This window comes from Schistocerca cancellata, chromosome 4, assembly GCF_023864275.1.
Source record: "Schistocerca cancellata isolate TAMUIC-IGC-003103 chromosome 4, iqSchCanc2.1, whole genome shotgun sequence".
Taxonomy (NCBI): domain Eukaryota; kingdom Metazoa; phylum Arthropoda; class Insecta; order Orthoptera; family Acrididae; genus Schistocerca; species Schistocerca cancellata.
Genome location: NC_064629.1, coordinates 759,064,779 through 759,089,289, shown reverse-complemented (window position 1 = coordinate 759,089,289; position 24,511 = coordinate 759,064,779). Strand labels below are relative to the sequence as shown.

At 41.2% G+C, this 24,511-nt stretch overlaps 1 protein-coding gene across 1 annotated transcript in view; it reads left to right on the top strand.

Moving 5' to 3' along the window:
* Positions 1 to 1,173: 1,173 nt before the first annotated feature.
* LOC126184417 (uncharacterized) overlaps positions 1,174 to 24,511 on the top strand; it is a 386,694-nt gene continuing 363,356 nt past the window's right edge. Inside the window, exon 1 of the mRNA XM_049926805.1 lies at positions 1,174 to 1,305. Coding sequence (XP_049782762.1) covers positions 1,230 to 1,305 — 76 coding nt within the window. The 5' untranslated portion in view covers positions 1,174 to 1,229. The remainder of the gene's footprint in view (positions 1,306 to 24,511) is intronic.

The following is a 24,511-nucleotide window of genomic DNA, read 5'->3' as shown; positions in this document are numbered from 1 at the left end:
TTTCATACAGTCCCACAATAAGGCGTCGCATGTATTCAGTTCCAGAGCATATGGCGGTCAATCCAGGCCCATGCCAGTGGCCCCTTTGTACGCCAGAGCCAGACTGCTGTCCTCAAAGTGCTCTTCCAGAACATCAAACACACTCCTGCTTCGATGGGGTCGAGCTCCGTCTTGTGGAAATAAGGGTCGCTTTGGGGATGAAATCATCTTCCAAAACCTTCACGTAACTTTCGATAATCACTGTGCCATCAAGGAATATCGCACTGTTTATTCCGTGACTGGACATAGCACGCCACACAGTCACTCTTTGAGGGTGAAGAGACTTTTCGATGGTGAAATGCGGATTCTCAGTCCCCCAAATGCACCAGTTTTGCTTATTGACGAACCCATCCAAATGAAAGTGGGCTTCGTCGCTATGCCAAACCACGCATGCGCATATTAATTCCCATTTCCCATCATGCCACCCCCCCCCCCGCCCGCCCCCCCCCCCCCCCCCCCCCGAGGCTAACCGCGCAGTTTGAACGTCCTAACGCAAAGCGTCCGGAAGTTATTTCATATAGTTCGGTAATTGTCACCCTGTACATTTACAGGCGCCAGCGCCTATAGCTTTGACGCTCTGTAGCGTCCTTGGATGACGTTTCCTGACATGGGTTCATATGTAAAACTTAATCTACTAAGTCCCCTTTACAACGTCTAGAAGTATGTAGGACGAATTGTGAAACACCCCGTGTAGAGGGTAGCCACGGGTAATGTTTAGTTATTGCCCAGTCTTGTCTAGGGCGGCGTTTTGTTAGTACATTGTTGGCCTTCAGTAGTTTTAGAGTAACAGCGGAAAGCGAATAACGAGGTAGCTCCGATTTGCGCCCAAGTGCGAGGGTTCGGAGGGAGGTAGGTGTGCTCTGGTCGAAAAAATAAGCGAAGACGAACTAGTGCATTGTAGTAAAAGACGGGGTTGATGGAGAGGCTGCAACAGAGGCTGATCGGAGACGGCAGGAGGCTAATAGCGAGGAAATTGCGCGGGCAGAAAGGCAGGGATGAAGCTGTCACCTGGTGTGGCGACTGCGCAGAGGCCGCCGTAGGGCCGCGGTGGGGGCGGGGCGGGGGTGCGCCGGCGTTCGCGTCAGGAGCTGCGGCGGCGTGCGGCGGCCGTGGTAGTCGGTGCGCGAACGAGCACCGAGTCGGAGCGCAGAGCAGCAGCAGCAGCAGCAGCAGTCGCAGCCCGCCTCAGCATGGCTCGCGCGCTTCTCGCCTCGCTGTCGCCGCTCGTCATCGCGCTTCTCGTGGCCGCCGCGCCGCGTCTTTTCGGTGAGTCCGCCTTCCCTCCCCGTAGCCTGCCCACTCCTCGGCACTAATGTGCCACTCCTCCTCTGCTTATAGAGGCGTCCTCTAACACTACTAAATTTTCGACTCGCTCTAATTTTGAGCACAGCGGCAAATTTAGACAGACGAACTCTGAGTACCCCGTGTACTTTCGGACAATTATCGCCACAGTATCGAGTACTAGCAGTCGTATTTTTTGTAACGGCGTCGCGGTGAGCAATCTGTAAACACGCGCCAGCTGACGTGCGCGTCAGTTGGCGCGCTGCCGACAAACAGAATGCTCTCGTTCACCGTTTTTCAGTTTAATACGGGTACCATTACAAATAAATTATCATTTCTGTTTCTGTTACGTGTTGCAAACTGCTGACTCAGTTTACTATTTCGTTTCGACTATCCCCTGTAAGATTTCGTAGTAACCATTGGCTCTGCTAAAATAAATAGTATTCTATATATTTCCTTGGACCTCCGAACAAGTGCACCTTCTATTTTTTTTCTGGGGTTAAGAGAAACTTTGCTGCTGTGTTCAGTAACTTGTAATATAGCATCTATTACAATTCCAGTAATCAACATCAGTTATTCTAATTAAAAATTATTCCATTTTTCTAGTACTTTATTTAGATACGTAACACATTTAAATCATATTATATTATTAGCAAATAGTTGTAGATACGAATTTTTCTGTGCTTTATTGTTTTCAAATCATTGCCTTTGATCTTCAGCAATTCAGTAAATTTTGTTAGAGTTTATTCAATAACGTGGAATAAAATTGCCGTGCCCACGTTACTTTGATACAATAATTTTTATAAGCTTATGTTAAAGACCAAATAAAAAAATTCTATATGACGAGTTTTGCTAAAATTTGAGAGTACAGAGAGCAATTTTTTTTTTTTTTTGGACTTTTAGCGTCTGTCGCCTTCCTGGGGGTTTTATGTTTGCGTGTTCCCGGCGGCGTCCAGCGCGTCAGCTGTGCGCGCTAATAGCTTCTCCAGTTGTGCAAATTTCGCTGATAGTCCACACACAGTTACCAGCCGCATTTTTCTTTTTACTACGACACACTACATAAAACGACAAGCTGGTGTCTACATTATTTGCAATCACTTTAGTCTTTCCAGCTAGTACTGCGCTGGTTAAAACTAGAAAGATGCTAAGCCTTCCTTCAGTCTCAGTGAAAAATCCAACCTCTTACTTGGGCGGTGAAAAGTCATAACCGTAGACTATCACATAACAAAACTAAGGGACGTAACATTGCGTGCCGTTGGGAAAAAAAAAGTTTGATAGTTTCACTCGTGGATGCAGCTGTAGGGATACCAAATACAGGTGGGATATCGATTCACTTACAAGGAGATTACTGAGGTTTTGTAACACTTAACATAGATTATTGTTCGAGTTTCCTGCGACATTACCAAACTTCAATAAGAAGGAATATGGGTGTAGAGAGAGCTATACAATATTCACATCTTTCACTCAAGGAAGTGTTGCACAGAAACCATAAAGAATTGTACAGACAAAAATTCTCAGAATGAGGATAACAATGCAGTAAAAATTTTTGTATGAAACTGGAAGGACGAATTCTGTAAGATGGATCAAGATATAACGTATAACCACCTCGAAAACTTCACATCGAGGCATGATTACGTTAATTACAATTCACACAGGCGTGTAGAATTTAATGAATTTTCGTGCCCTCCGTGTATTTACCGCTATCACGACGGATTGCTTCTGTCACCTAGCCACTGCACCATAACTGATCAATTATAGGTTGTAATAAATCTAGTTTTTAATGTACGTATCGTTGTCGGCCTACCTTTATTCGCAAAGTTCTTAAAGTGTAGTTTATAAATTTTTATTGAAGGGGTGAAGGGAGACGTTTAAATAAATATTTAACGGTAGTTCTTACACATGTTTGTACAACCATAGGAGAGCATCGTTCGAAGCACTGTAAAGGACGCATAGTATCGACTCGCATTGTTCCATTTGCAAGTTTAAATATTAGCTTTATTTCAGTAAGTTACTGGACGATCAGAGAGACGCCACTTACGTATGCCTTCGCAATATCGTCCGATTCAGACATAATTTACTATATTTCGAAAATTTTGTTCAGTGGCATATAGCATGTTGGGAGTGGTCCACTATTTGTGCACTGGATAAAAATCGATCACACGAAATTAACAAAAAAACTTACAGCATCTTCCTTTCATTTACTTCCATAAATTATACGGCAGAAGTTTCGGTATAGGTCCTAAATTCCTTCTTATTTTTCCCCGGATAGGGTCAGTCAGGATCAGTGTGAAGAAGGGGGGGCCATGGGACCGGCAGCAATATTTCCTAACCACCTGTGTGTTTTCTGGATGGTACGAAACTGTTCGTGTTAATGACTAAACAATAACGTTTTTGGCTGTTTATCTACTAGACGAGAAGACTATAGCAGAGGAGACTCTGTAGCATCGTTTTACAGTCCTCTACTTTGAACCACGAATTTGTTTTGTTCTGTCAGTCTGCCATTATTTTTACCTAAATTATTTTTCACCGAAAAGGAATGACTGACGTGTTTTATTATATTTGTTGGTTTCACGAAGAAATAAATTGTGCTTCAGTTCATCTTTAAACCAAACACAAACACTGGAAGTTAGTCCTGAATCCTAGACTACTTGTTCTTGTATGGTATACAGCAGACTTCAGTTTGTTACTTATTCAAACGTGGCTAAAACTGCCTCTTCTGAACTAAAAGAGCTATAATAGCTACAAGCATTTTGAATCAGACCGTGTAATAAAAATAATGTACAGCTTCTATAGCGGTCAGTCGCCCAAAATTTTTCCCCAACTTACTATTTACATAAAAATTCTCTACAACCAACGGTGCTAACAGGTGTATTTTGATTGGTTCTTCATATCACGACGTGCAGACGTCAAAGGAGCAGATATTTCAAACATGTTATGTCTTCATGTAATCCAAATACTAAAGGAGGTAAATTTTCTCAGGTGACTGTAATGACGCCACGTCAGAGAGCGGACGGTAGTGGCGAGATGCAAAAACCGTTTCTGGTCAGGCGGCGATCACTCGCTGTCAGCTCCACTGCGACCAACAGTCGCACCAACGACAAACGGGAAGCGATAAATTCGAGAACCGACACGCTCCGCCAGGACAGGTCTATGAATGTGCTTTCCTCCGACTCCCCCCTAAGCTGTGAGGTATCACATAACTTTCTAGTTTTCATTCCCACGTGATGTATGTTAAGTTTCGTGAATACCTTTATAGGCCTTTTTCTACATATTTGTGCGTTGACGTCAGTGTCCTATGAACTAATCTTGAAACATACAAAAACTGTTCAGTCTACTCGTAGATTTCTTTCTGTTCAATGAATTCCTCGCCCCCCTGATCCTAAAATTATAGGGAATATGAAAAAAATGCAGTTTTTGGTTTTTCACACTCGCTTAAAAGAGAAGCGCCCTCATTTGGAAGGAAAACATAACCAGCAAGAGTCAGATGTGACAGTGGTGAGTTGTTTCAGCCCGTGTTTTGCAGTGCACTGCTGGAGTTCGACAGCGTCAGGGCATCACTCGTTTCTTCCATAGAAAATTTCTCTTCCACACAATGCGTGACTTCTCTTGTCCTCCACACAGACTGTCACGGTATAATATTTTCCGTAATTACTGTGTGTCTTACTTATTGCCGCTGTTTAGCTGTTAGTAAATTATTGTTCAGCGGTGATTAGCATTGGTTTTGTTTCAGCACCCAGAAATGATTGTGTTATTTCGTTACTCGTAGTATTTGGTGGTGCCGCCCACGTAGTTCTAACAATGTAGAAAGATATTACAGCATTTGATGACTTATTTTGTCCATATAGTCTTCTGACTGGAAATAAATCTCTTCTTTCTAATGCACATCACAGTTTTGAACTTTCTCTAACCTCAAGCATACCTTTCTCTCTTTTCATTTCTCAGTTTCACGACGAGATTCGAACTTCTAACAATCGAGGATTTCATTTTCAGGGTGATAGTCTTCGTCATGCTCCTCTGATTCCCTTCCGAGTAGTACTCACACAGGGACCCGAACAAAGAGTCAGTGAATCTCTGTAATCTATTGAGTGGAAATGGCCATGTTAATGCGTTTCTTTTAGAAAAACGTGTATCTAGTGGATGCGGATTTGCGTCCTTAGTACACTGTTTTCCGCTATCTATTAGCACAGTTTTAGGGACATATTCCAACTTCAGTGGCAGAACCTAATCCTAAATCTATATCCTTACCTACATTCTCCACATTTCCTGTACGAAGCATAATAACAGTTCGATACTTCACAGCAAATTCTAGTATTTTGGCATAAAAGTGGCAGAAAGAGTTTTAACAGCGTTCACAGTACGAATGTTACGGTCGTATGCCTGATCTACGGTGACGGCAATAGACGGAACTGAGGCTGGGCTCGAACAAGATCTGGGAAGGAAATCTATCGCATCCTTTTAAATGGAACCATCACGACGTTTTTCGTAAGCGATTTACAGAAAAAAACAGATAATCTAAATCAGGACGGCAGGGACGGCGATATGAACTTCCCGAGTACGAGTATAAAACCTTAAGCACTACGCCATCTCTATGTCTAACAATCTTTGCGGTGGGACGATTAGGTGGCAAGACATGAAAACAATACACTGGTATATTTTCCATTAATATATCGATTTCATCTATTCCATCACAAGAGAATAATCTGTTTTGTACTTTGGGGTGAAACACTAGCTGTCACGTGCCTTTAAATTAAGTAAATTTTAGTTAAGTCCTTTTAGTATAATTTTATAACAATTTTATTTTGTCAAAGTGTCCCTGCACAAATTCCGAAAACGGAGAAACACCACGCCCACGTTTTCCTGAAATTCAGTGCTCGGTATATGTCATTCGTATGATGGAAGAATAGAACCGAACTGAAATGGTCAAGAAAGACAACTTTCGTAACTGCTGTGCTCACACGGCATTTAAGTGATAAGGTCCGAGAACCGATGTACGCTGGACGCTTTAGAAAATTGATTTATTGATGTTTGAACTTCGTTTGAGCTCGATAACCTCGATCCAATTCGCAGCGCAGGAAACATACAAACTCACGTTTCACTTTATACTACAAGCGTACAGTGAATGTATGGGAAACACAGAAACAGAGTCCATGTACAATTTACCACTACGTTCTAACACGAGTATTCCTCTGAGGGTAAGAGCTAGGAAATACCATGCACCAAAAATGGTTCAAATGGCTCTGCGCACTATGGGACTCAACATTTGAGGTCATCAGTCCCCTAGAAATTAGAACTACTTAAACCTAACTAACCTAAGGACATCACACGCAGACATGCCCTAGGCAGGATTCGAACCTGCGACCGTAGCGAACGCGCGGTTCCAGACTGAAGCACCTAGAACCGCTCGGCCACTCCGGTCGGCTACCAGGCACCGATTAAAATTTCCTTGCCGGCCGGGGTGGCCGAGCAGTTCTAGGCGCTACAGTCTGGAACCACGCGACCGCTACGGTCGCGGGTTCGAATCCTACCTCGGGCATGGATGTGTGTGATGTCCTTAGGTTAGTTAGGTTTAAGTAATTCTAAGTTCTAGGGGACTGATGACCTCAGAAGTTAAGTCCCATAGCGCTCAGAGCCATGTGAACCAATTTAAAATTTCCTTCCAGGTACAAAATGAACTGATTAGGCATAATATCAAAAGCAATGGCTGTTGCCAGATTAAGACGACGATTTAGTTAACTAAGCAGTGCCCAATAGATCGCATTCTGCTTCGACGGTCCTTAAGGCGCTCTACTCCTACTAGTGCGAAGGGCATTCTCGGATGACAGTATAGCTGTAATGACAGATATTCCACGAAGTTCCTGCACTTCACCTCGAATGAGTACCAGCGTGTTTTCTTAAACTAGCCCAAGTCATATATCGTGTTTCATCCTTGTCCAGTGCAAAGTAGTGTTCTGGTTCTAAATGATCTCGGAACGTTAAACACTATCTGACGGCAACATCCGTCGTCCCATGCTTTCCCGTATCCTGTTTTGGATATGAGTTATATATTTATAGAAGTGTAACACATGGCTAGAAGAAAACACTTGCGGCATCCATTCGACGGTAACTAAATTATCCTATATTCCGTTTTAGAGGCCGCATTCGAACTCATCAGATACATTCAGTCCGCAATGTAGTCTTCGTACTCACAGCATATGCTGCCCTCCTGTATCTTATCCTGGCTGAATGCGCAACCGAATGCGTCCTCTCTTAAATGAAAACGCAATGTCATTTATGTTTTCCCGCCTTCTGTAATAAGGAAACCGGCTAATTCGTTGCACCCCCGTGTAGAAACGCTCGCCCAATTTCTCGGCGTCTAATAAGCTCGTTGTCAGCGATTCGTAAATGCCCAAACCGGCCAGCTAAAAGCTGTTAAATGAGTGCCGTGAACAAAAGGGCCGACAAACAAAAACGGCGCGCCAGCTTTCGGGGCTGTGTATCGTGGCGACAAACCGTCAGGGAGCTGGCTTTCATGTAGCGTGAATAATGCAGCCGCCCCTCCAGCCTCCCTGCATTCCGCGACTCCTCTACAAGGAGTTCGGTTTTTATCCGAACGAGAAATATTTCGCCTAGAAACGATACGGAGCTAGCTTGCTACAGCGTCATATTCGCACGTCTATTAATCCCTGTCCCTTTCCCCGGCGCGCACGTTGCTTCTACAGACTGACCCTGTCATTATGTCTGTGGGTGGCTCTAACGGCCGTCATCAATTCCGCGAGGCCAAAATACTAAGTGCGCTCTTTACTTCCGTTTGTCCGCGGTTATCGCGACGTGGCGGCCCTCTACACTTCTGTTTATAGCTCCTCGCGCTGTCTGATAACAGACTGTTTGCCCGCGAGATTAACGTACATAGCGATCCTAGAGTGAGAGAATATGGCTGCGGCCACTGCCGATCTCATGATAACGTTACTGGAGTAGCCCTGTTACTATGCAAACGACCACTTACATTATTTTGGGGGAAAAAGCACCCAATTTTTACGTAGTCTGTAATCAGTAGAAGAACGACAAAGTAAGAGTAGGGTATTTACCGTTGCTAAATTGAGGGTTTCCGGTGGAGGTCACTATTTTATTTGTGTAGAGGTGATTTCATTATATCTTGTTTCCTCTTTTTATTTATACATACAACTCTATTTCACATGCCACCGTAAAGTGATTGACACGAGGTTCATAGTTTACCAGTAATTTCTGCCTTCCTGTTTCATGTGCGAAAAATCGGCCTACAAATTTAAAACTAGAATCGTAATAAAGATTTCGTATTTTTATTGCAATGACAGTCAGGTGCCGTTAATTATATTAGTCTGCTTACGTCTTGATGAAATTAGTTTACAAATTTTTGTGGGAAGAACTACTTTAAATCTCTATAGTTATGAGACCTAAAATTTAACGTAACAATTGCACTCGGCGGTTATGGACGTAATTTGCTGAAGAATATGATGACTCTGGAAGTTGAACTGCTGAAGACTATTGGCAATTATTTAAAACAATAAAGCACAATTATGACTATGTTTTTACTGTATTTGACTACGCTGTTGGCAATTGTTTTTCAGACGGTAGTGTTCGTGTAAAAGTAATTCAAGTATTGAAACTAAATGAAATAATACGTTTAATTAAGTCCAAAAAAGACGCACATATTTTTCTGCTATTCAAACACAGTTAAGATACGATCTGCTTTACATTGGAATATTGTGTCACTATGGCAATGCATAGGCGAATATTGGAAATCTATAAATACATATATCGACAGTACTATTGTTGCAATAAATGCTTTGAAATACATCAAAAGGTGAAAATGATGGAATTTCGTTATAGTAAATGTAGGTTGGCGTGAAGTTCAGTATATAGCTGTAATAGTTACACCGAGTTAAGAAAATTTAAAAGAAAGGTGGAACGGCGAAAAATGGAAACTTGTACAATGCTTCATCGAATATGTTCGTAAGTGCAGCAAATTTGATGGTAAAATGATCATGGCATCCCTATCGCAACGCCAGTGGCAAAACTCGAGATGTATAATTCGTAGCACTGAAGATGTTTTGTCCATAGAACCTGACGACGTGTCTGCTACTTAGCGTCTCGACTCACACAATGGATGAAACGTGCTAATGGTCGGCACTTTTTTCTAATAAAACAGTAGTTGGGCGTCGAGATAGCATAGAAATATTTCGCATAGCCCCTATATTTTATAGATCGGTGTCGTACATAGTACGTAGCACACCGTATTTTAGTCACGTATCTTCGTTTTCCCCTTAACAACATCGTACTTTCTTTTATCATTCCGTCTAACCTCGTAGCTACTTGGGACATACTGCTTTCCGTACCTGGCATAAAGTTGCTGTACACGATCAGGAAATTTCCTTGCGTGTCTTTGATGAAATCTAGTACTATACTCCTCATAATTTCAGACTGCGAACGCGTATTGGTCCGTTCTGAATGACTCGATATTTCTGAACGCTTTAAAGTTTCGTGATGTACCAATTTCCAAAGCAATTTATCTACCGCACGAAGTATAAATGGTGTAAAACAGTTTTATGTCGCATACTGCCCTGGAGATTCGAATGCACACACCGCGCCTCCTACCGCGTCTTATTGTCTTCTTTTAGAGCCTACGGGATCTCACTGTGTCAACAAAGACGTAAAAAGGTCTCGCCTGAATATACGAGGAGCATAAAATCGAAATCTCGCGACGCAGCCGCTTGCTTTACTCCAGAGAGCTTCTGGTGAGCGCTTCCGTTTTGTCGCCTCAGTTTCCTGAAACACCACTTTATAGCTCCTACCCCTGAGAGGTGGTCGCTATTAAGGAGCAAGTCCTTCCAAATTTTGCCGAAGAGGTTCATTTTCGTTAATATTAAATACTGCCAAATTTTATTTTTTACCTACATATTTTTTTCAAACGTGTGGATTTTTTATGTTTCGTTGTTTCTAACGATCATATCGACATTAGTTTCGTGTAGTTTCATCCAGTCCCACAATTGTTTCCAGAAGTGTGACACTTTAAATTTCTGGTAACTTTCCTTAACGGAGGTCGCAACTGTCTCGCAGGCGTCGAAAAATTACAGTTATATCTCTTTAGTCGAAGAAGAACGAATTTGTCTAAATATTTGTATTTACAGCTATATACGAGATGACGAAGGAATGTGTAAAGAAAAAGCTGCGCGGAAGAGAATTGTTATAGCATTGTTTGCTGTATGTTAAAATGTCCGTCACTTCAGGCGAACCTACAAAATCTCTGACAAAACACTGCCCCCAAAGTAGTGGTCATATCTCCGATGTCAATAATTGGTTGCGAATACGAACTGCTATAAAAACCGTACCGAGCGGCGCTTATAGCACTTGTTGATTTCGACGGCCGTCGCCGATAGGCGGCAGTGAAACGCGACAGCCAAGCTCTGCGACGGCTTCCCCAAGCCGCGTGCGTAGTAAAATAAATAACCGTAATTCAGTTTTTCTCTAACACTTCGGCGCTATTTAGGTGGAAAATATTTAGCTGGCCAAGTGTTACTGCAAAAATTATCCGGCCGTCGGATAATATTTTAACGACTCTGAATATTGCTGACTGGCCGATGTAATAGCCACAAATGTATGTTTAATCGTATACACGAAGAATTCAAGGGAGCTTTCACATGCTAAAATTAGCACCGATCGTAACTAGGGAAATAAAAATCTGTACAACGTGGCGTCTACGGATTATCTTTAAGTAAGTCTGTAAGTGTCAAGTTGTTATTCACAGCGACAGGACAGAGGAGTTCCACACCAGCTTCCCATCTAGGTGCTACCAAAGGAGTTTCAGAAGAATTCCATGGCTTGCCTTCCAATCAAGCGGAACGACGACAGGCGTAGGAACGGTAAGTGGCATTTACTTTTATTGATTGTGGAAACCTGACAGCGTAATGAACATTCTGTGTTTAGTTGTTTGTTTTTATTATGTCGATGTTGCACGTGCTCGTATCACTTAGGCTGTAAAATTCCCAACCAAAAAAGCCGTGTAAATACTTTCAGGATATGTAAGTATGTATATGTGCTTGTCCTTACACCGCATCTTCGTAGAACGTAAGACTGCACAGGCAGTCGAATGGTCAATTACAGCAGTGCATATTACAAACGCGCCTCACCAAGTGTTGCAGCGCATAGAAGTTGGCGGGCGCGGAACCCTGGCTGTTCCGCTAAATCTGTTGTTCACATATTCGGTGTTTAACTTGTATCAAAGCCGGGCCTGGCCCACTCCCACCAAACAGAAGCAGATGGAGCAGCGCTAACACGGCGATCAATGCCCGAGTTGGCTTGAATCTGATTATGTAAATTGCGTTATGCCAATTACGGCCTGTCCCCTTAAGATAACGGACCCGAGAGATGTTCGAATTTTGCGTAATAAACAGAAATACGCTTCACCTCTAATTTATCGAACCCAAAGGGGATGAAAATACGTCGTTTCTGGGAACTTTGGTGTGGGTGAATGGAGATTGGCGCCTCGTAATCCGGACGCAACGTGCGACAACGTCCACTTTCAAGTGCAAAGGCCAGCCTGTCCTACTGGAAAACTGCCTCTAGACTTAACACCTGTGAAACGTGAAATAAATGTATTGGTGTATTTTGAGATCTGGAAATGAAATGCATCTTCTCTCTGTGGCTACTACTGTGTAACGTACTACGAGTTGGAAAAATTATTTAGAATTTAATTTTGTACTTTGCATAGCTCTTAATCTTATTCTGTAAGTTACTAAGGACCTAAATACCTTACCGATGTCGTTTTCTGACAAAACTGCGTACATCACATGGTACTCAGGCAACTAATGTAGAAAATATCCTCGATAAATACTGGTAATTAGTAACTCACTCCCTTCCTCAAACGTCAAAAAGCATCTTTATGAAATAGAAAAAATGTAAAGCACGTAACCTTCTGTAAGTGCAGCAGAATAAATTATGTCTTCAGAACCTCTTTGGACACTGAATTTGCATGCTGAATTCTTGTATCAGAGGCCATATAGAGATAGCGGACAATCGATAAGAGATTTTTCTTCAAATTTCGCAGAAATTCAACTGGCGTAAAGCCTAGATCGATATCACTCCCTATCTCAGGCGGTACCTGCGTGTAATAAGAGAACTTCTTTTGCAAAATCGCAGCATTTGAGGTACCTCCTCTTAATTTCGTAACAAGCACGACTGTGTTAGATTTGTTATAATACGATAGTTCATTTTTGCCTGTGAGGATGAAATGTTGGAATCATGAAATCGGCTTTACAAGAGCGGACAGCCATCATCAAGCAGAATTAGTCAACGGCAATAAAATGGTCACAAGCAATGAAAGTTATATCTGACGATGAGCGCCGGTCGGTTCGAAGTTCGAAGACAACGAATTGCAAGCCTTATTGGATGAAGGTGATATTAAAATTTAACAGGAACTCGCGGAAGAATCGAATGCGACGCAAAAAGCCGTTACTCTTCAGTTGAAAGATATAGGAAAGGGGCAGAAAGTGGGGCCGGCCGGAATGGCCTAGCGGTTCTAGGCGCTATAGTCTGGAACCGCGCGACCGCTACGGTCGCAGGTTCGAATCCTGCCTCGGGCATGGATGTGTGTGATGTCCTTAGGTTAGTTAGGTTTAAGTAGTTCTAAGTTCTAGGGGACTGATGACATCAGAAGTTAAGTCCCATAGTGCTCAGAGCCATTTGAACCATTTGACGATGAGCAGATAAAACTGGGCCGTTGTGATGAATTATTGCAGCGAAGAAAAAACTGAAATTTCAAGCGGCACCTCTTGCTAAAGAGAGATCGAGGGATGAGGAAGTAATGTATGTTCTTGACTGTCAGTGAGTGGGCTATGCCTATCTTACTCAGATATTTCAGTATTTCACCTGTACTATACGTATGTAGCAAGATGAAGTCATTTCTTGATCTCATATCTCTAGTGAAACTTACGGCCTAACAGGGTTTTCACAGAACTGTCTAACTGCAGGCTCCACAACGGTCACATTATTCTTCTGAGTTCCATTCTTAAAATTTATAGAGTCTATCCGATTGTTTCAGAAAATACTGAATTTACTTGCGCATTAAGACTGAGCATTTTTAAAGCTTCCTTCCATATTCTAACTTACCTGTATACCGAGTGCCTCTAAATTTTTCCGCTACTGCATTAATTACCGGCGGCACAAATTTCTTCTTGTAATTGTTTTTAAACGATGAAGAATCTTGCATGTGGGTTTCCGACGGTGTTAGGGAAATACTAGAACGTTTCAGCCTTCCTCACATACTGTACTGGTAACTTGAGAACTGTGCTACGTTATTTATCAAAACGAAACAATTTCCGTGAAATTTAAAAATTTCGCGTTTTAAAACAAGCTGAAAACTCAGGAAGACTTTTCCGGCTTCCTATTTTTAATGAAAGTTAGTTTCCATTGAAGATCAATTTCAAGTTGGTCTCTTCTTTTAACAGGATATCGGGACTGTCTTCCTATGAATACTTACAGTTTGCCACGTTGGACCAAAAGCATGTCGCTGAGTCACATTGATGACCGGCAATTATTAATATTTCATGAATAAATATGCGGTGCGATGAAACTGCAGCAGGTCATCACAGAATAGCTCCACCACATGTGCTGGACCGCTATTGCTGAAAGTTGTCCACTTGTGCTGAGCGCTTCCAAAAAATAACAAAAAGAATTTTCTGACGTGTACTTTCCTCGACTGAATAGTTATCTTAGAAATGTTATTTCTTTGATGTTACCCTGAAACTTGAGAAAACTGCCTTTCATTTGAATATCATGCTGAAAACGGTTTTAGCTACCTCTTCCTTATCTTCTACTGAAATTAAAGGTGTACAGAAACGTCATCATAACAACAGCCACTTTATCGAATTTTAGCCTCAGCATGTTGTATTATTTTAGTACGTGGTGTTTGAAATTTCTCTTCAGGCCTTAATTTGCACAATATCTCATACTTTCGACTGAAACCAGTGGAACTTTTTTAAAATTTTAGTTACATTAAAAATATTTTTTGGAATTCAATGTGGAAGTGAAAAGCTATACAGTTCAATAGTCCTGAAACAATGGTCTTTCCGTCCTGTGCAACTTGGCCACAACGGCAATAGCAACAACAGCAAGGAAATTCCAAATACCTTGCAATCGAAGTTAGTTTTTTTCTTCTACTGGAACCTTGATGCAGTATCTACACACTACGCAAACTGACTTGGAATTTCGATCGCACGACCTTAAATGTCATTTGTCCGTGAACGTCTTTATAAACAATTCAAACATTGATTTTTTTTGTTTCTTTTAAGCTGCAAATTTGTTTCCAGGTGAATATTGCCCCTAATACTGCGCTAGCGACTTCAGTGATATTTTCGCTAATTTTTTTTCAGATCCAAGCCAAGAACAAACGTTTTTCCGATGCTTACAGAATTTGTACATTTTCTTCATAGACCTTTACCTTACAAGGTAATACTTGGTAAGACAATAATAAAGAAAATGTAGTATACTAAAACAGCACATTCCAACTTTTCCTTGTTCGTATTGTTACTGATGAAGTTATTTAATTCCTCGTCTCTGTAAAATATGTGACATCAAAAAAGCTGTAAATGTGCGTAGCTTTATCTGATTTCATTAGGAACTCATTATTTGAGTTAAAATATTTGCCTAAACAAAGAACATAATGAATTTTGGGATATTGGTTTCCACTTTCTATTTACACAAAGAAAGAATATATGTTTCATTCATGGTTAACGCTTAGTTCGGTGAATACAGACAAAACTATTATGTTACAAATTGTTACACCAATCTTTATTTTTGCTTTATGCAAGTGCATGCTTCATGGAGGAACATTTATGAAGCGCCAGTCGAAAATGGAAATATATTCCCTAAAATTAACTTCTTTTTTCATTGTTAACATATTCGGTGACAGGTATCAGGAATCAATTAACATACGGTTTATTGTTGAAAGAGATTTCGGCTCAGATAAGAATGTTATGAGTTTTATCGTATGGCTTCCTGTGAAACTGAAAATATTGGACTAAGTAATAAGTACTATATTACTCTAACGCTGGCCAGAGTGGCCGAGTGGTTCTAGGAACTACAGTCTGGAACCGCGTGACCGCTACGGTCGCAGGTTCGAATCCTGCCTAGGGCATGGGTGTGTGTGATGTCCTTAGGTTAGTTAGGTTTAAGTAGTTCTATGTTCTAGGGGACTGATGACCTCAGAAGTTAAGTCCCATAGTGCTCAGAGCCATTTCAACCGTTACTCTAACACTAGGATGTCCTCCCAAGATCCACAATCCCTAATTATATACGTAGCTAAACATCTTTCTTGTTGATCCTTGATTCCTTCTGTGGGATCTGTGAAGTTTTGGACTTGCATTGAGTATCGGTCATGGCAGTTGAGGACATTGTGTACAACATTCCCTATGCGGACGTGGTAACTATCTTATGAATGCTATATTGTCCTGCGAAATTAAGAAATCGAATGGAAAAACTAGACTGGTGGTCTAACATCAAGAGCTAACGTCGAAAATTCTCACGAACAAGAGCGCTATACACACAAATTCTGTCTCCGCTCTTCGTTTCTCCTGCTTTTCGGCACTTCACACGAACTTGCCGATATAAATAATTTGAGATACGTGTTAACGAATTTCTCTTCAGTAATGATCAACAAATGAACAAGAACTGATTGGTATCCCAGTCAGAAAGTTTGATGATATTGTTTCAGCACCAGCGCAACCATACGCTTAGAGCTGTTCCAGAAACCAATTGGCTGTGAATGTCACATTGACGCAGATCGCCTTTCTGTGTAGTCATTGTATGTCTCTCGCCACTTTGCAACCCTTTTTTATCACAGAAATGGCCATTCGCTGTCCAGTTAAATGATTATTAAACTCAAATGCTGTCATCTGAGTAGCCAACATTATGTGAAATATGTGTTATGCATTGTTTCCTTTCAAATTATAGAATTCAAGCAAAAGATGTAAAATTAGCCAAACCAATGTGGAAAGCTATTTACAAACGTCATACGTGACTTCTGGCATGACGCTACCATTGGTGCTCTGAGGTTCTTACAAAAGACCCTACTGCAGATTTGCAGATTACCATTATTATGATTAGTAACCGTCCTCTCATCGTTCCACACTTTCGGTGGGTGGAATGTTATGGAGCTTAATGTCTCATCTTCATGTACGAAATCCAGTATTTGTTCCACTGGAGTGGATTGCGTCGTTTATACACAGTGGTAGTATACAGGAAACGACGGTAGAGTGAAACTGATAATAAACTGTAAGGTATGTCCTAGAAGTTTTTGACGCGACACTGCCGAGGCCGAAATCTGCGGGATGGATGTTTCTGCGAATACGTGGCTAGTTTGCCGATTACTCAGCTGGAAGCGGGCCCTAATGACGCGGCCGTTGGCGCCACCTCCCCTGGCGCTCATTAAACGGCGACGCCTGTCACTCCTCCGGAGCTCTCCATAACCGACGCCAGAGCGGTGCAACAAATATTAATTTCTTAAAAAGACTGCCTAGCATAATAAGCACGAAACTTTTAATGTAGGAAACGCTGTCCACGGAACCGGCGCCATTATACGAATGGCCGCTGAAAGCTGCTGCCGCTCTGTCGGCTCCCTCTTAATTGAATTGTGAAATGAAGCAATCAGACATTTGAATTCGGTTTCTATACCGCAAGATATTTCCCTATTAGGACAACCAACAAAGAATCGTGGTGTCTCCAACAATGCTACGCACTTACCAGTCACAGTCTAAAGATATTATTCTACCTTAACGGAAGTATAGCATCCAATATTACGGTTCCGGCTTCTTTTTATTGTCTCTTTACGAGAAATCAGAACCTCAGATACGTTAATAGAATTTACAGAACCGCAACTGATTTCAATACTTATAATATGGCCAATATTAATTTTTTAGCACTCCGTCGTCAGACTAGGAGTGGCCTACCGGGACCATCCGACCGCCGTGTCATCCTCAGTTGAGGATGCGGATAGGAGGGGCGTGGGGTCAGCACATTGCTCTCCCGGCTGTTATGATGGTATTCTTGACCGTAGCCGCTACTATTCGGTCGAGTAGCTCCTCAATTGGCATCACGAGACTGAGTACACCCCGAAAAATGACCACAGCGCATGGCGGGCAGGATGGTCACCCATCTAAGTGCCGACCATGCCCGACAGCGCTTAACTTCGGTGATCGCACGGGAACCGATGTATCCACTGCGGCAAGGCCATTGCCCCAATATTAATTACATTGTGCTTCTCAGAACTAATTTCGCCACTAGTCTAAGGTGTGCATAATTCATCTCTATATAACTACTGCAACCAAAATACAGTTGATCCTGCCTTCTATAGTTGAGTCTTGGTCGCCCGCTACGGTTTTCGCCTCACACACTTCCCTCCATTACCAAATTGGTTACTCTTTCATGCATCAAAATGTGTCACATAAACGGATCACTGTTTCGATCATTTCGTTGTATACCAGATGTAGAAGTATGAAACCGAATTTTGTTGCAATAATTATATCCCTGTTGTTTGAAACTGATAAACCAAATTTTAATCAAAGTAATCTCCATTGATATTATTAAATTTCTTCCACTTCTCCGGCAGGCTTTGAATACCACGCCAAAAAAACAGTTCTTCTTTTGAAACGAACCAGCCAGTGAGCCGTTGTCGTACATTTTCACACGAACTGAAGCGTTGTTGAGCGAGATGCAAATAGATGATAATGGGACGGAGCCAAGTCTGGAGAATAAGCCGCATGCCCCAGTATTTCCCAACTGAACGCCGTGATCGTTTACGTGACATGTTTTGCTATGTGTGATGCGGCGTTATCATGGAGCAATATGACTGTTGTCTTTTTCCGTATTCTGGTCGTTTTTCATGTAATGATCGATTTAAATCGATCATTTGCTGTTGGTAGCGATCATTGTTAACGGTTTCACCAGGTTTTAGCAGCTCGTAATAAAAGACACCCGTCTGATCCCACCAAATAAAGAGCATTGTCTTCTTTCCAAAGCGATTTGGTCTTGTAGTGGATGTCGATTGTTTGACTGGATTCAGCCTTATGACGCTTAGGATTCTTAATATTATTCATTTTTCATCACCTGTCACTATTCGATGGAGAAACGGCTTCCTTTTGTATCTGGTTAGAGGCGTTTCACAAGTGGTCTTTCGATCTGCTTGCTCTCTTTCATTCAGTTCATGCGGAACCTATTTTCCCACTTTCTGCAAATGGCACTGAGCACTATGGGACTTAACTTCTGAGGTCATCAATCCCCTAGAACTTAGACCTACTTAAACCTAACTAACTTAAGGACATCACACACATCCATGCCCCAGGCAGGATTCGAACCTGCGACCGTAGCGGTCGCGCGGTTCCAGACTATAGCGCCTAGAACCGCTAGGCCATTCCGGCCGGCCCCACTTTCTGCCCCATTCCCATATCTTTCAACTGAAGAGGAACGGCTTTCTGCGTCGCATTCGATTCTTCCGCGAGTTCCTGTTAAATTTTAATATCACCTTCATCCAATGAGGCTTGCAATTCGTTGTCTTCGAACTTTTTCGGTGATTTCCCGCGTTCTTCGTTTCTCACGTCGAAATCACCACTTCTGAATTTTTAACCACTCGAAACACTGTTTTCGAAAGGGCATGTTCGCCGAAAGCTTCGGCAAGCATTCGATGCGATTCTGCAGCGGTTTTCTTCAAATGATAACAGAAAACCAATGCTGTCCGCAAATCGTAGTTCGTAGGCATGAAACTCGACATGTTTACGGGTTTGAAACAGATATCGATATATGGAACTTGGTTTACTGTGTGTTGACAATCGTCCACAGCCGTTACAGGAAACAGATGGCGCTGCAGAGGCGGTCTCTCGGGCCCTACACTGACGGCTAGCACCATCTATAGGCAAATTCCGGTTTCATACTTTTACACCTGGTAAATTTCTTTTCTATTCAGCTGAATTCAGTAGCCCCCATTAATTATCCGATCTATCCATCTAATCTTCAGCAGTCTTTTGTATCACCATTGCTATTCACTCTTTGCCTGAGGTGCTTCTCGTTCAAATTTCATTCCGTACAAAGCCAAACTCGAGACAAATACCTTCAGAAAAGACGACCTAATATTTAAATTTATAATAATCGGTAGTTCTGCATTCAGGCTGACTGCGTAGCAATGCTAAAAGTGAAAAATCAGGCAAGGATTGACTTTATTCTCAATATGACACGTTTCGGAATTTATCCATCGTCAGATATCTGCAGAAGATCCTATACAAAAGTATTTAAAAAATCGTGGTCATGAATAGCTGAGGAAGAAGAAGGAATAGATTAGTATTAAGCGTCCCGTCGACAACGATTAGGGAAGAATGGGAGAGAAAATTCGTCCGTGTCTGTTCAGAGGAAACATCCCAGCATTTACGTGAAGTGATTTAGGGGAATCACCGAAAACCTAAATCGGGATGGCCAGACGAGGGATTGAACCGTCGTAACCCGGAATGCAAGTCCACTGTGCTAACCACCTCACTCGGTCATGAATAGCTATAGCACTCCACTTTGACTGAAATCACCTGTCACAAACTGTGCTACACCGATCCAGGAGTGATTGCTGTATGTAGATACGGCGTTTCAGGCTGTATATGAAACGATCATTCGCAGACATGTCTCCGGAGGGCGGACCAATAAGACGTTTTTGCCACAAGGTGGCATTACAAAATGCATAGTTGCGCCAAGGAGCATCAGCTAATGTACATTTATTATACCGTGTGTGATGGCTGCGAACTAACTCATAATATAAGAAATATATTCTTTATACTAATGATAATGACGACAATACAGTGATAAAAGATCACATGAAATATTTGCTTGAATTCGGGAGTATTAGGCGACGCCACACGTCGTCAAAATTGCAATAATAACAATTGTGCGATTGGACAAGCGACATTAAAGTAAAATATAAAACACAGTGCAAACATACGCGATAAATTTAAATACAGACAGAAAAAGAGGAATGCAATACATTTGTTACAATTAGGACTGTCCGTCTGTCAAACTCAAACGCGGTACCAGAAAGGATCCGAAATGCGCTACAGAATGTGTTTACAGAATTTAGAAGAAACATTTACTGCTAAAGAGCACAACCAGTTTTTTATTAAACGAAGAAGTATTTCAGTACAACGAAAATCAGTCGTGGGGGATCACTCGTCATGTCCATATAAAACTAAAAAATATTACTTGGTTCCATGTACCGTCCAACGTGAAAATCGTAGCGTCTCGTAACGCTTTACAGAAGTTGTACATTAAAAGTATAAAATACATAGTGAAATCTTACATCCCGTACATCCCAAACCATCCCAAACCATGAAACACAGATAGTATTAAAGAGAGAGAAGGGGGGTTGGGGGGGGGGGGGGAGGAAAGTGAATGGAGGGAAAGTGCACTATACGAAAGTGACACTGAAACCGGGGCGTTTATCAGAATCAGGCATTGGTACCACACAGTCACGCACATAAGTAATCCGGGAAAATATCGAAAAACCATTTTCGGTGAGAGCGGATCTGTTCATTCAAGATTCCGTGTTGATAAGCATTAAAAAGCGTATCAATCTCAGTTCTTCCAAAATGTCTGTCTTTTGGTTCCACGTGTAAAAACGTTAGAGAGATTTCAGTCGTATCTAAACGAAGCTTCGTGTCACCGAGATGACAACGCACTGCAGTATGTTTTCATTATAACGTTCCCCAAATCCGGTTAAAAAGCAACGTTCTGTCTGCCCTGTGTAAACACTCTCGCAGGATCCACAAGCGATTTTATATACTAAACATTTTGTAAATTTAATCTGCTTATTGTCAACAGATTGATGTAACAGTGTCTAACTATTCTTGCGAGCTACTGGAAGCCGACATGTATATTGTTTTTTTTTCTTTGTTAGTATATTGTAAGTACTTCACACAAATACCCATTATAGGATATAGATACAAATTTAGGTGGATTCTCGGGAGGATCAGGCAAAGCATGTTATTGTGTTCCATATATCAAGTATAGTGTAAACGTTTTTCAGACCTATTTCTTGAATTATATTAGTTTCTTTTTTACCACATGCAAGGCTTAACTCATGTTTAGCTAACCTGTTGGACATTGACAAGAAAAAAGCACGTTTACATACGCGTATTTGGCGAAAGTCCACAGTAATAATTACATCAGTGGTGGATGCTTTTCTGAAAATATCTAAACAAAAATATGTAGATTGTCTAGTGATATTGAAGTCAATGTACTGAAGACTTCTATTTGATTCCGACTCTACGATGGAGCGTAATTTTGAAAGCAACAGATTGCAGGAGCCTGTATCGTCGGTCATGGCTCGTTCTACTCCTCAGAGTGCAATAAGAATATCGTCTACATATCTACGATACAAAATTATATTATCTTATACTGCCTTATTACTCGTATTTGTAAAGAATTTTCTTTCTGTATTAGTAATGAAAATATCAGACAAAAATTCGCAAAGACAGCAACCCATTGCCGGCCGGGCTTTTGAAAATAAGTCTTGCCGTTAAAAGAAAAACAGCATTATAAGCAAAAAATTTAACAGTTGAGTCAATTCTCCTACGGTAAGTTTCATATTCTTGAGAAGATTAAATCTTAGGGTATCCGAAGTCTCTTAATATGGAACATTTGCATGCAAACTGGTTATATCCAGAGACGCCATTGCTGTTTCATGTGGAATATTAGTTTCTTTTAACAACATCGCCACCTCGCAACTAATTTTGATGGTCCAGGTTTCCTGAAAAGTGAGTGCTGCTTTTAGAATACCATAGCAAAAATTTTAATACTGTAATTTGGACCTTCACATCCATCCACCACTGGACGTATCGGTAAATTTTTTGCTTGTAGCGCTACCCTTTAAGTGTTTTACTTTTAACGGTAAGGCTTATGTTCAAAAGGACGTCCGGCAACCTGTTGCTGTCTTTCCTACTTTTTGTCCGACACTTTCATTAATTACATAGAAAGAAAGTTCTTTACAAATAACAGGCAGTATCTGATAATATAATTTTGTATTGTAGATATGTAGTCACTATTGTTATCGCACTTAGAGAAACAGAATAATACATGATCGACTTGGCAGGCTTCCGCAATATGTTGCTTTTAAAATTATGCTTCATTGTGCAGTTGTAATCAAACAGAAGTCTTCACTAGTTCGAACTCACTGTCACTAGACAACCTGCAGATTTTTTTAGATATTTTCAGAAAACCATCCAGCACTGATGTAATTATTAATGTGGCTTCCTGCCACCCACACGCGCGTGAGCTTACTTTTTTTCCTATCAGTATCGAACAAGTTTCCTGAACTTAGCTTAAGTCTTGCACTTGTCAAAACAGAAATTGATATAATAACAGAAATAGGTCTGAAAATCGGTTACACTGAACGTGAGATACGGAACACTTGTAAATCGATTTTCAATAGCTGGAAAAAATCCTTCGCCAGATTTTCCTGAGAATCCATCTAAATTTTTATCTATATCCTACAACGAGCATTTGTGTGAACTACTGTCAGCACATTTCAGAAACTCCAGTATAATAATGGGATTCCAGACACGCAAGAATTTTAAGACACTTTTGCATACATGTGTTGACAATAAGCAGAATATGTGTACGAAGTCGGGAGTACATAAAATGACCTGTTGCTTTCTGTGGCAGTGTATACATCGGGCAGACAGGGCGTGACTTTTTAACTACATTCAGGGAACACTGTAATAAAAACAAGACTGCTATGGGTTGTCATTTAAGTGATAAGAAGCTTCGTTTGGATATGACTGAAAAATCTATAACTATCTTACACATAGAGCTACAAGACTTCGACATTTTGGAAGAAATTGTGAATTACAAGTATATTAATACTAATCAACGTGGAATCTTGAATAAACAGATCCGCTCTCACCGAAAATGGTTTTTCGATATTTTCCAGGATTACGTATGAGCGTGGCTGTATGGTACCAATGTCTGGTTCTGATAAACGGTCCTGTTTCAGTTTAATTTTGGTATAGCCTACCTTCCCTCCACCCAGTCCGTTACCCCTTCTAATTTATACTATCTGTGTTTTATGATTTGGGATGTACGATTACACTATGTATTTTATACTTTTAGTTTATAACTTCGTAAAGCGTCAGAAGACGCTACGATTTTAACATTTGACGGTACATTTAACAAAGTAATATTTCTTAGTTTTGTATAGACATGACGTGTAATTCCCCACGACAGATTTTGCTTATACTCAAAAGATTCCTGTGTCTCATTAAAGACTGGTAGTGCTCATTAGCTGAAAATGGTTCTTCTGCTTGAAGTAAGCTCAGTAGAGCATATTGTGTACTCTCTAGTACCGGACTATCCTAATTTTAACGAAAGTATTACATTCCCCTACCTCTGTCTTAATGCCTGTATTTAAATTTATTGCGTAGGTTTGTACTGTTATTTGATATTGTAATTTTGTGGCTCCTGCCCTGCCGCAGTTGTGATTGAAGCTTTTGACGATTTGTGGTGCCACGTAATACTCTCGCATTTAAACAAATACATTAGAAGCTTTTATAAACTTAAACTTGTCATTATCATTTGTATAAAGAAAATATTTCTTTCATAATAAGTTGGTTCACAGCCATTAGACACACGGTGTAATTAATGTAAATTAGTTGATGCGCCTTGGAACAACTATACGTTTTGCGACGTCACTTGGCTGCAAATACATCATCTTGGTCCACACGCTGCAAAACTGTCTGTAGTCTGCGAATGTTTGTTTTCATATAAAACTTGAAACGCCATATCTACGTGGCGCACTCGCTTCTTGTTCATCTATCTGGGATGCCTATCAGGTAGGACTGATAGAGAAGATAGAGAAGATCCAACGAAGAGCGGCACGTTTCGTCTCGGGATCGTTTTCAATGCCGAGAGAGTGTTTCGGAAATGATAAACAAGCTCCCCTGGCAGACGTTACGAGAGAGGCGTTGTGCATTACGGAGAGATTTATTATTGAATTTTTATGACAGCACTTTTCAGGAGTCGCATTGACCACGAGGAGAAAATTCGAGAAATTAGAGCCAGTATAGAGGTTTACCGACTATCATTCTTCCCACATACTATTCGCGAGTGCAACAGGGTTGGAGAGATCAGATAGTGGTACTGAAATACACTGAAATGCTCC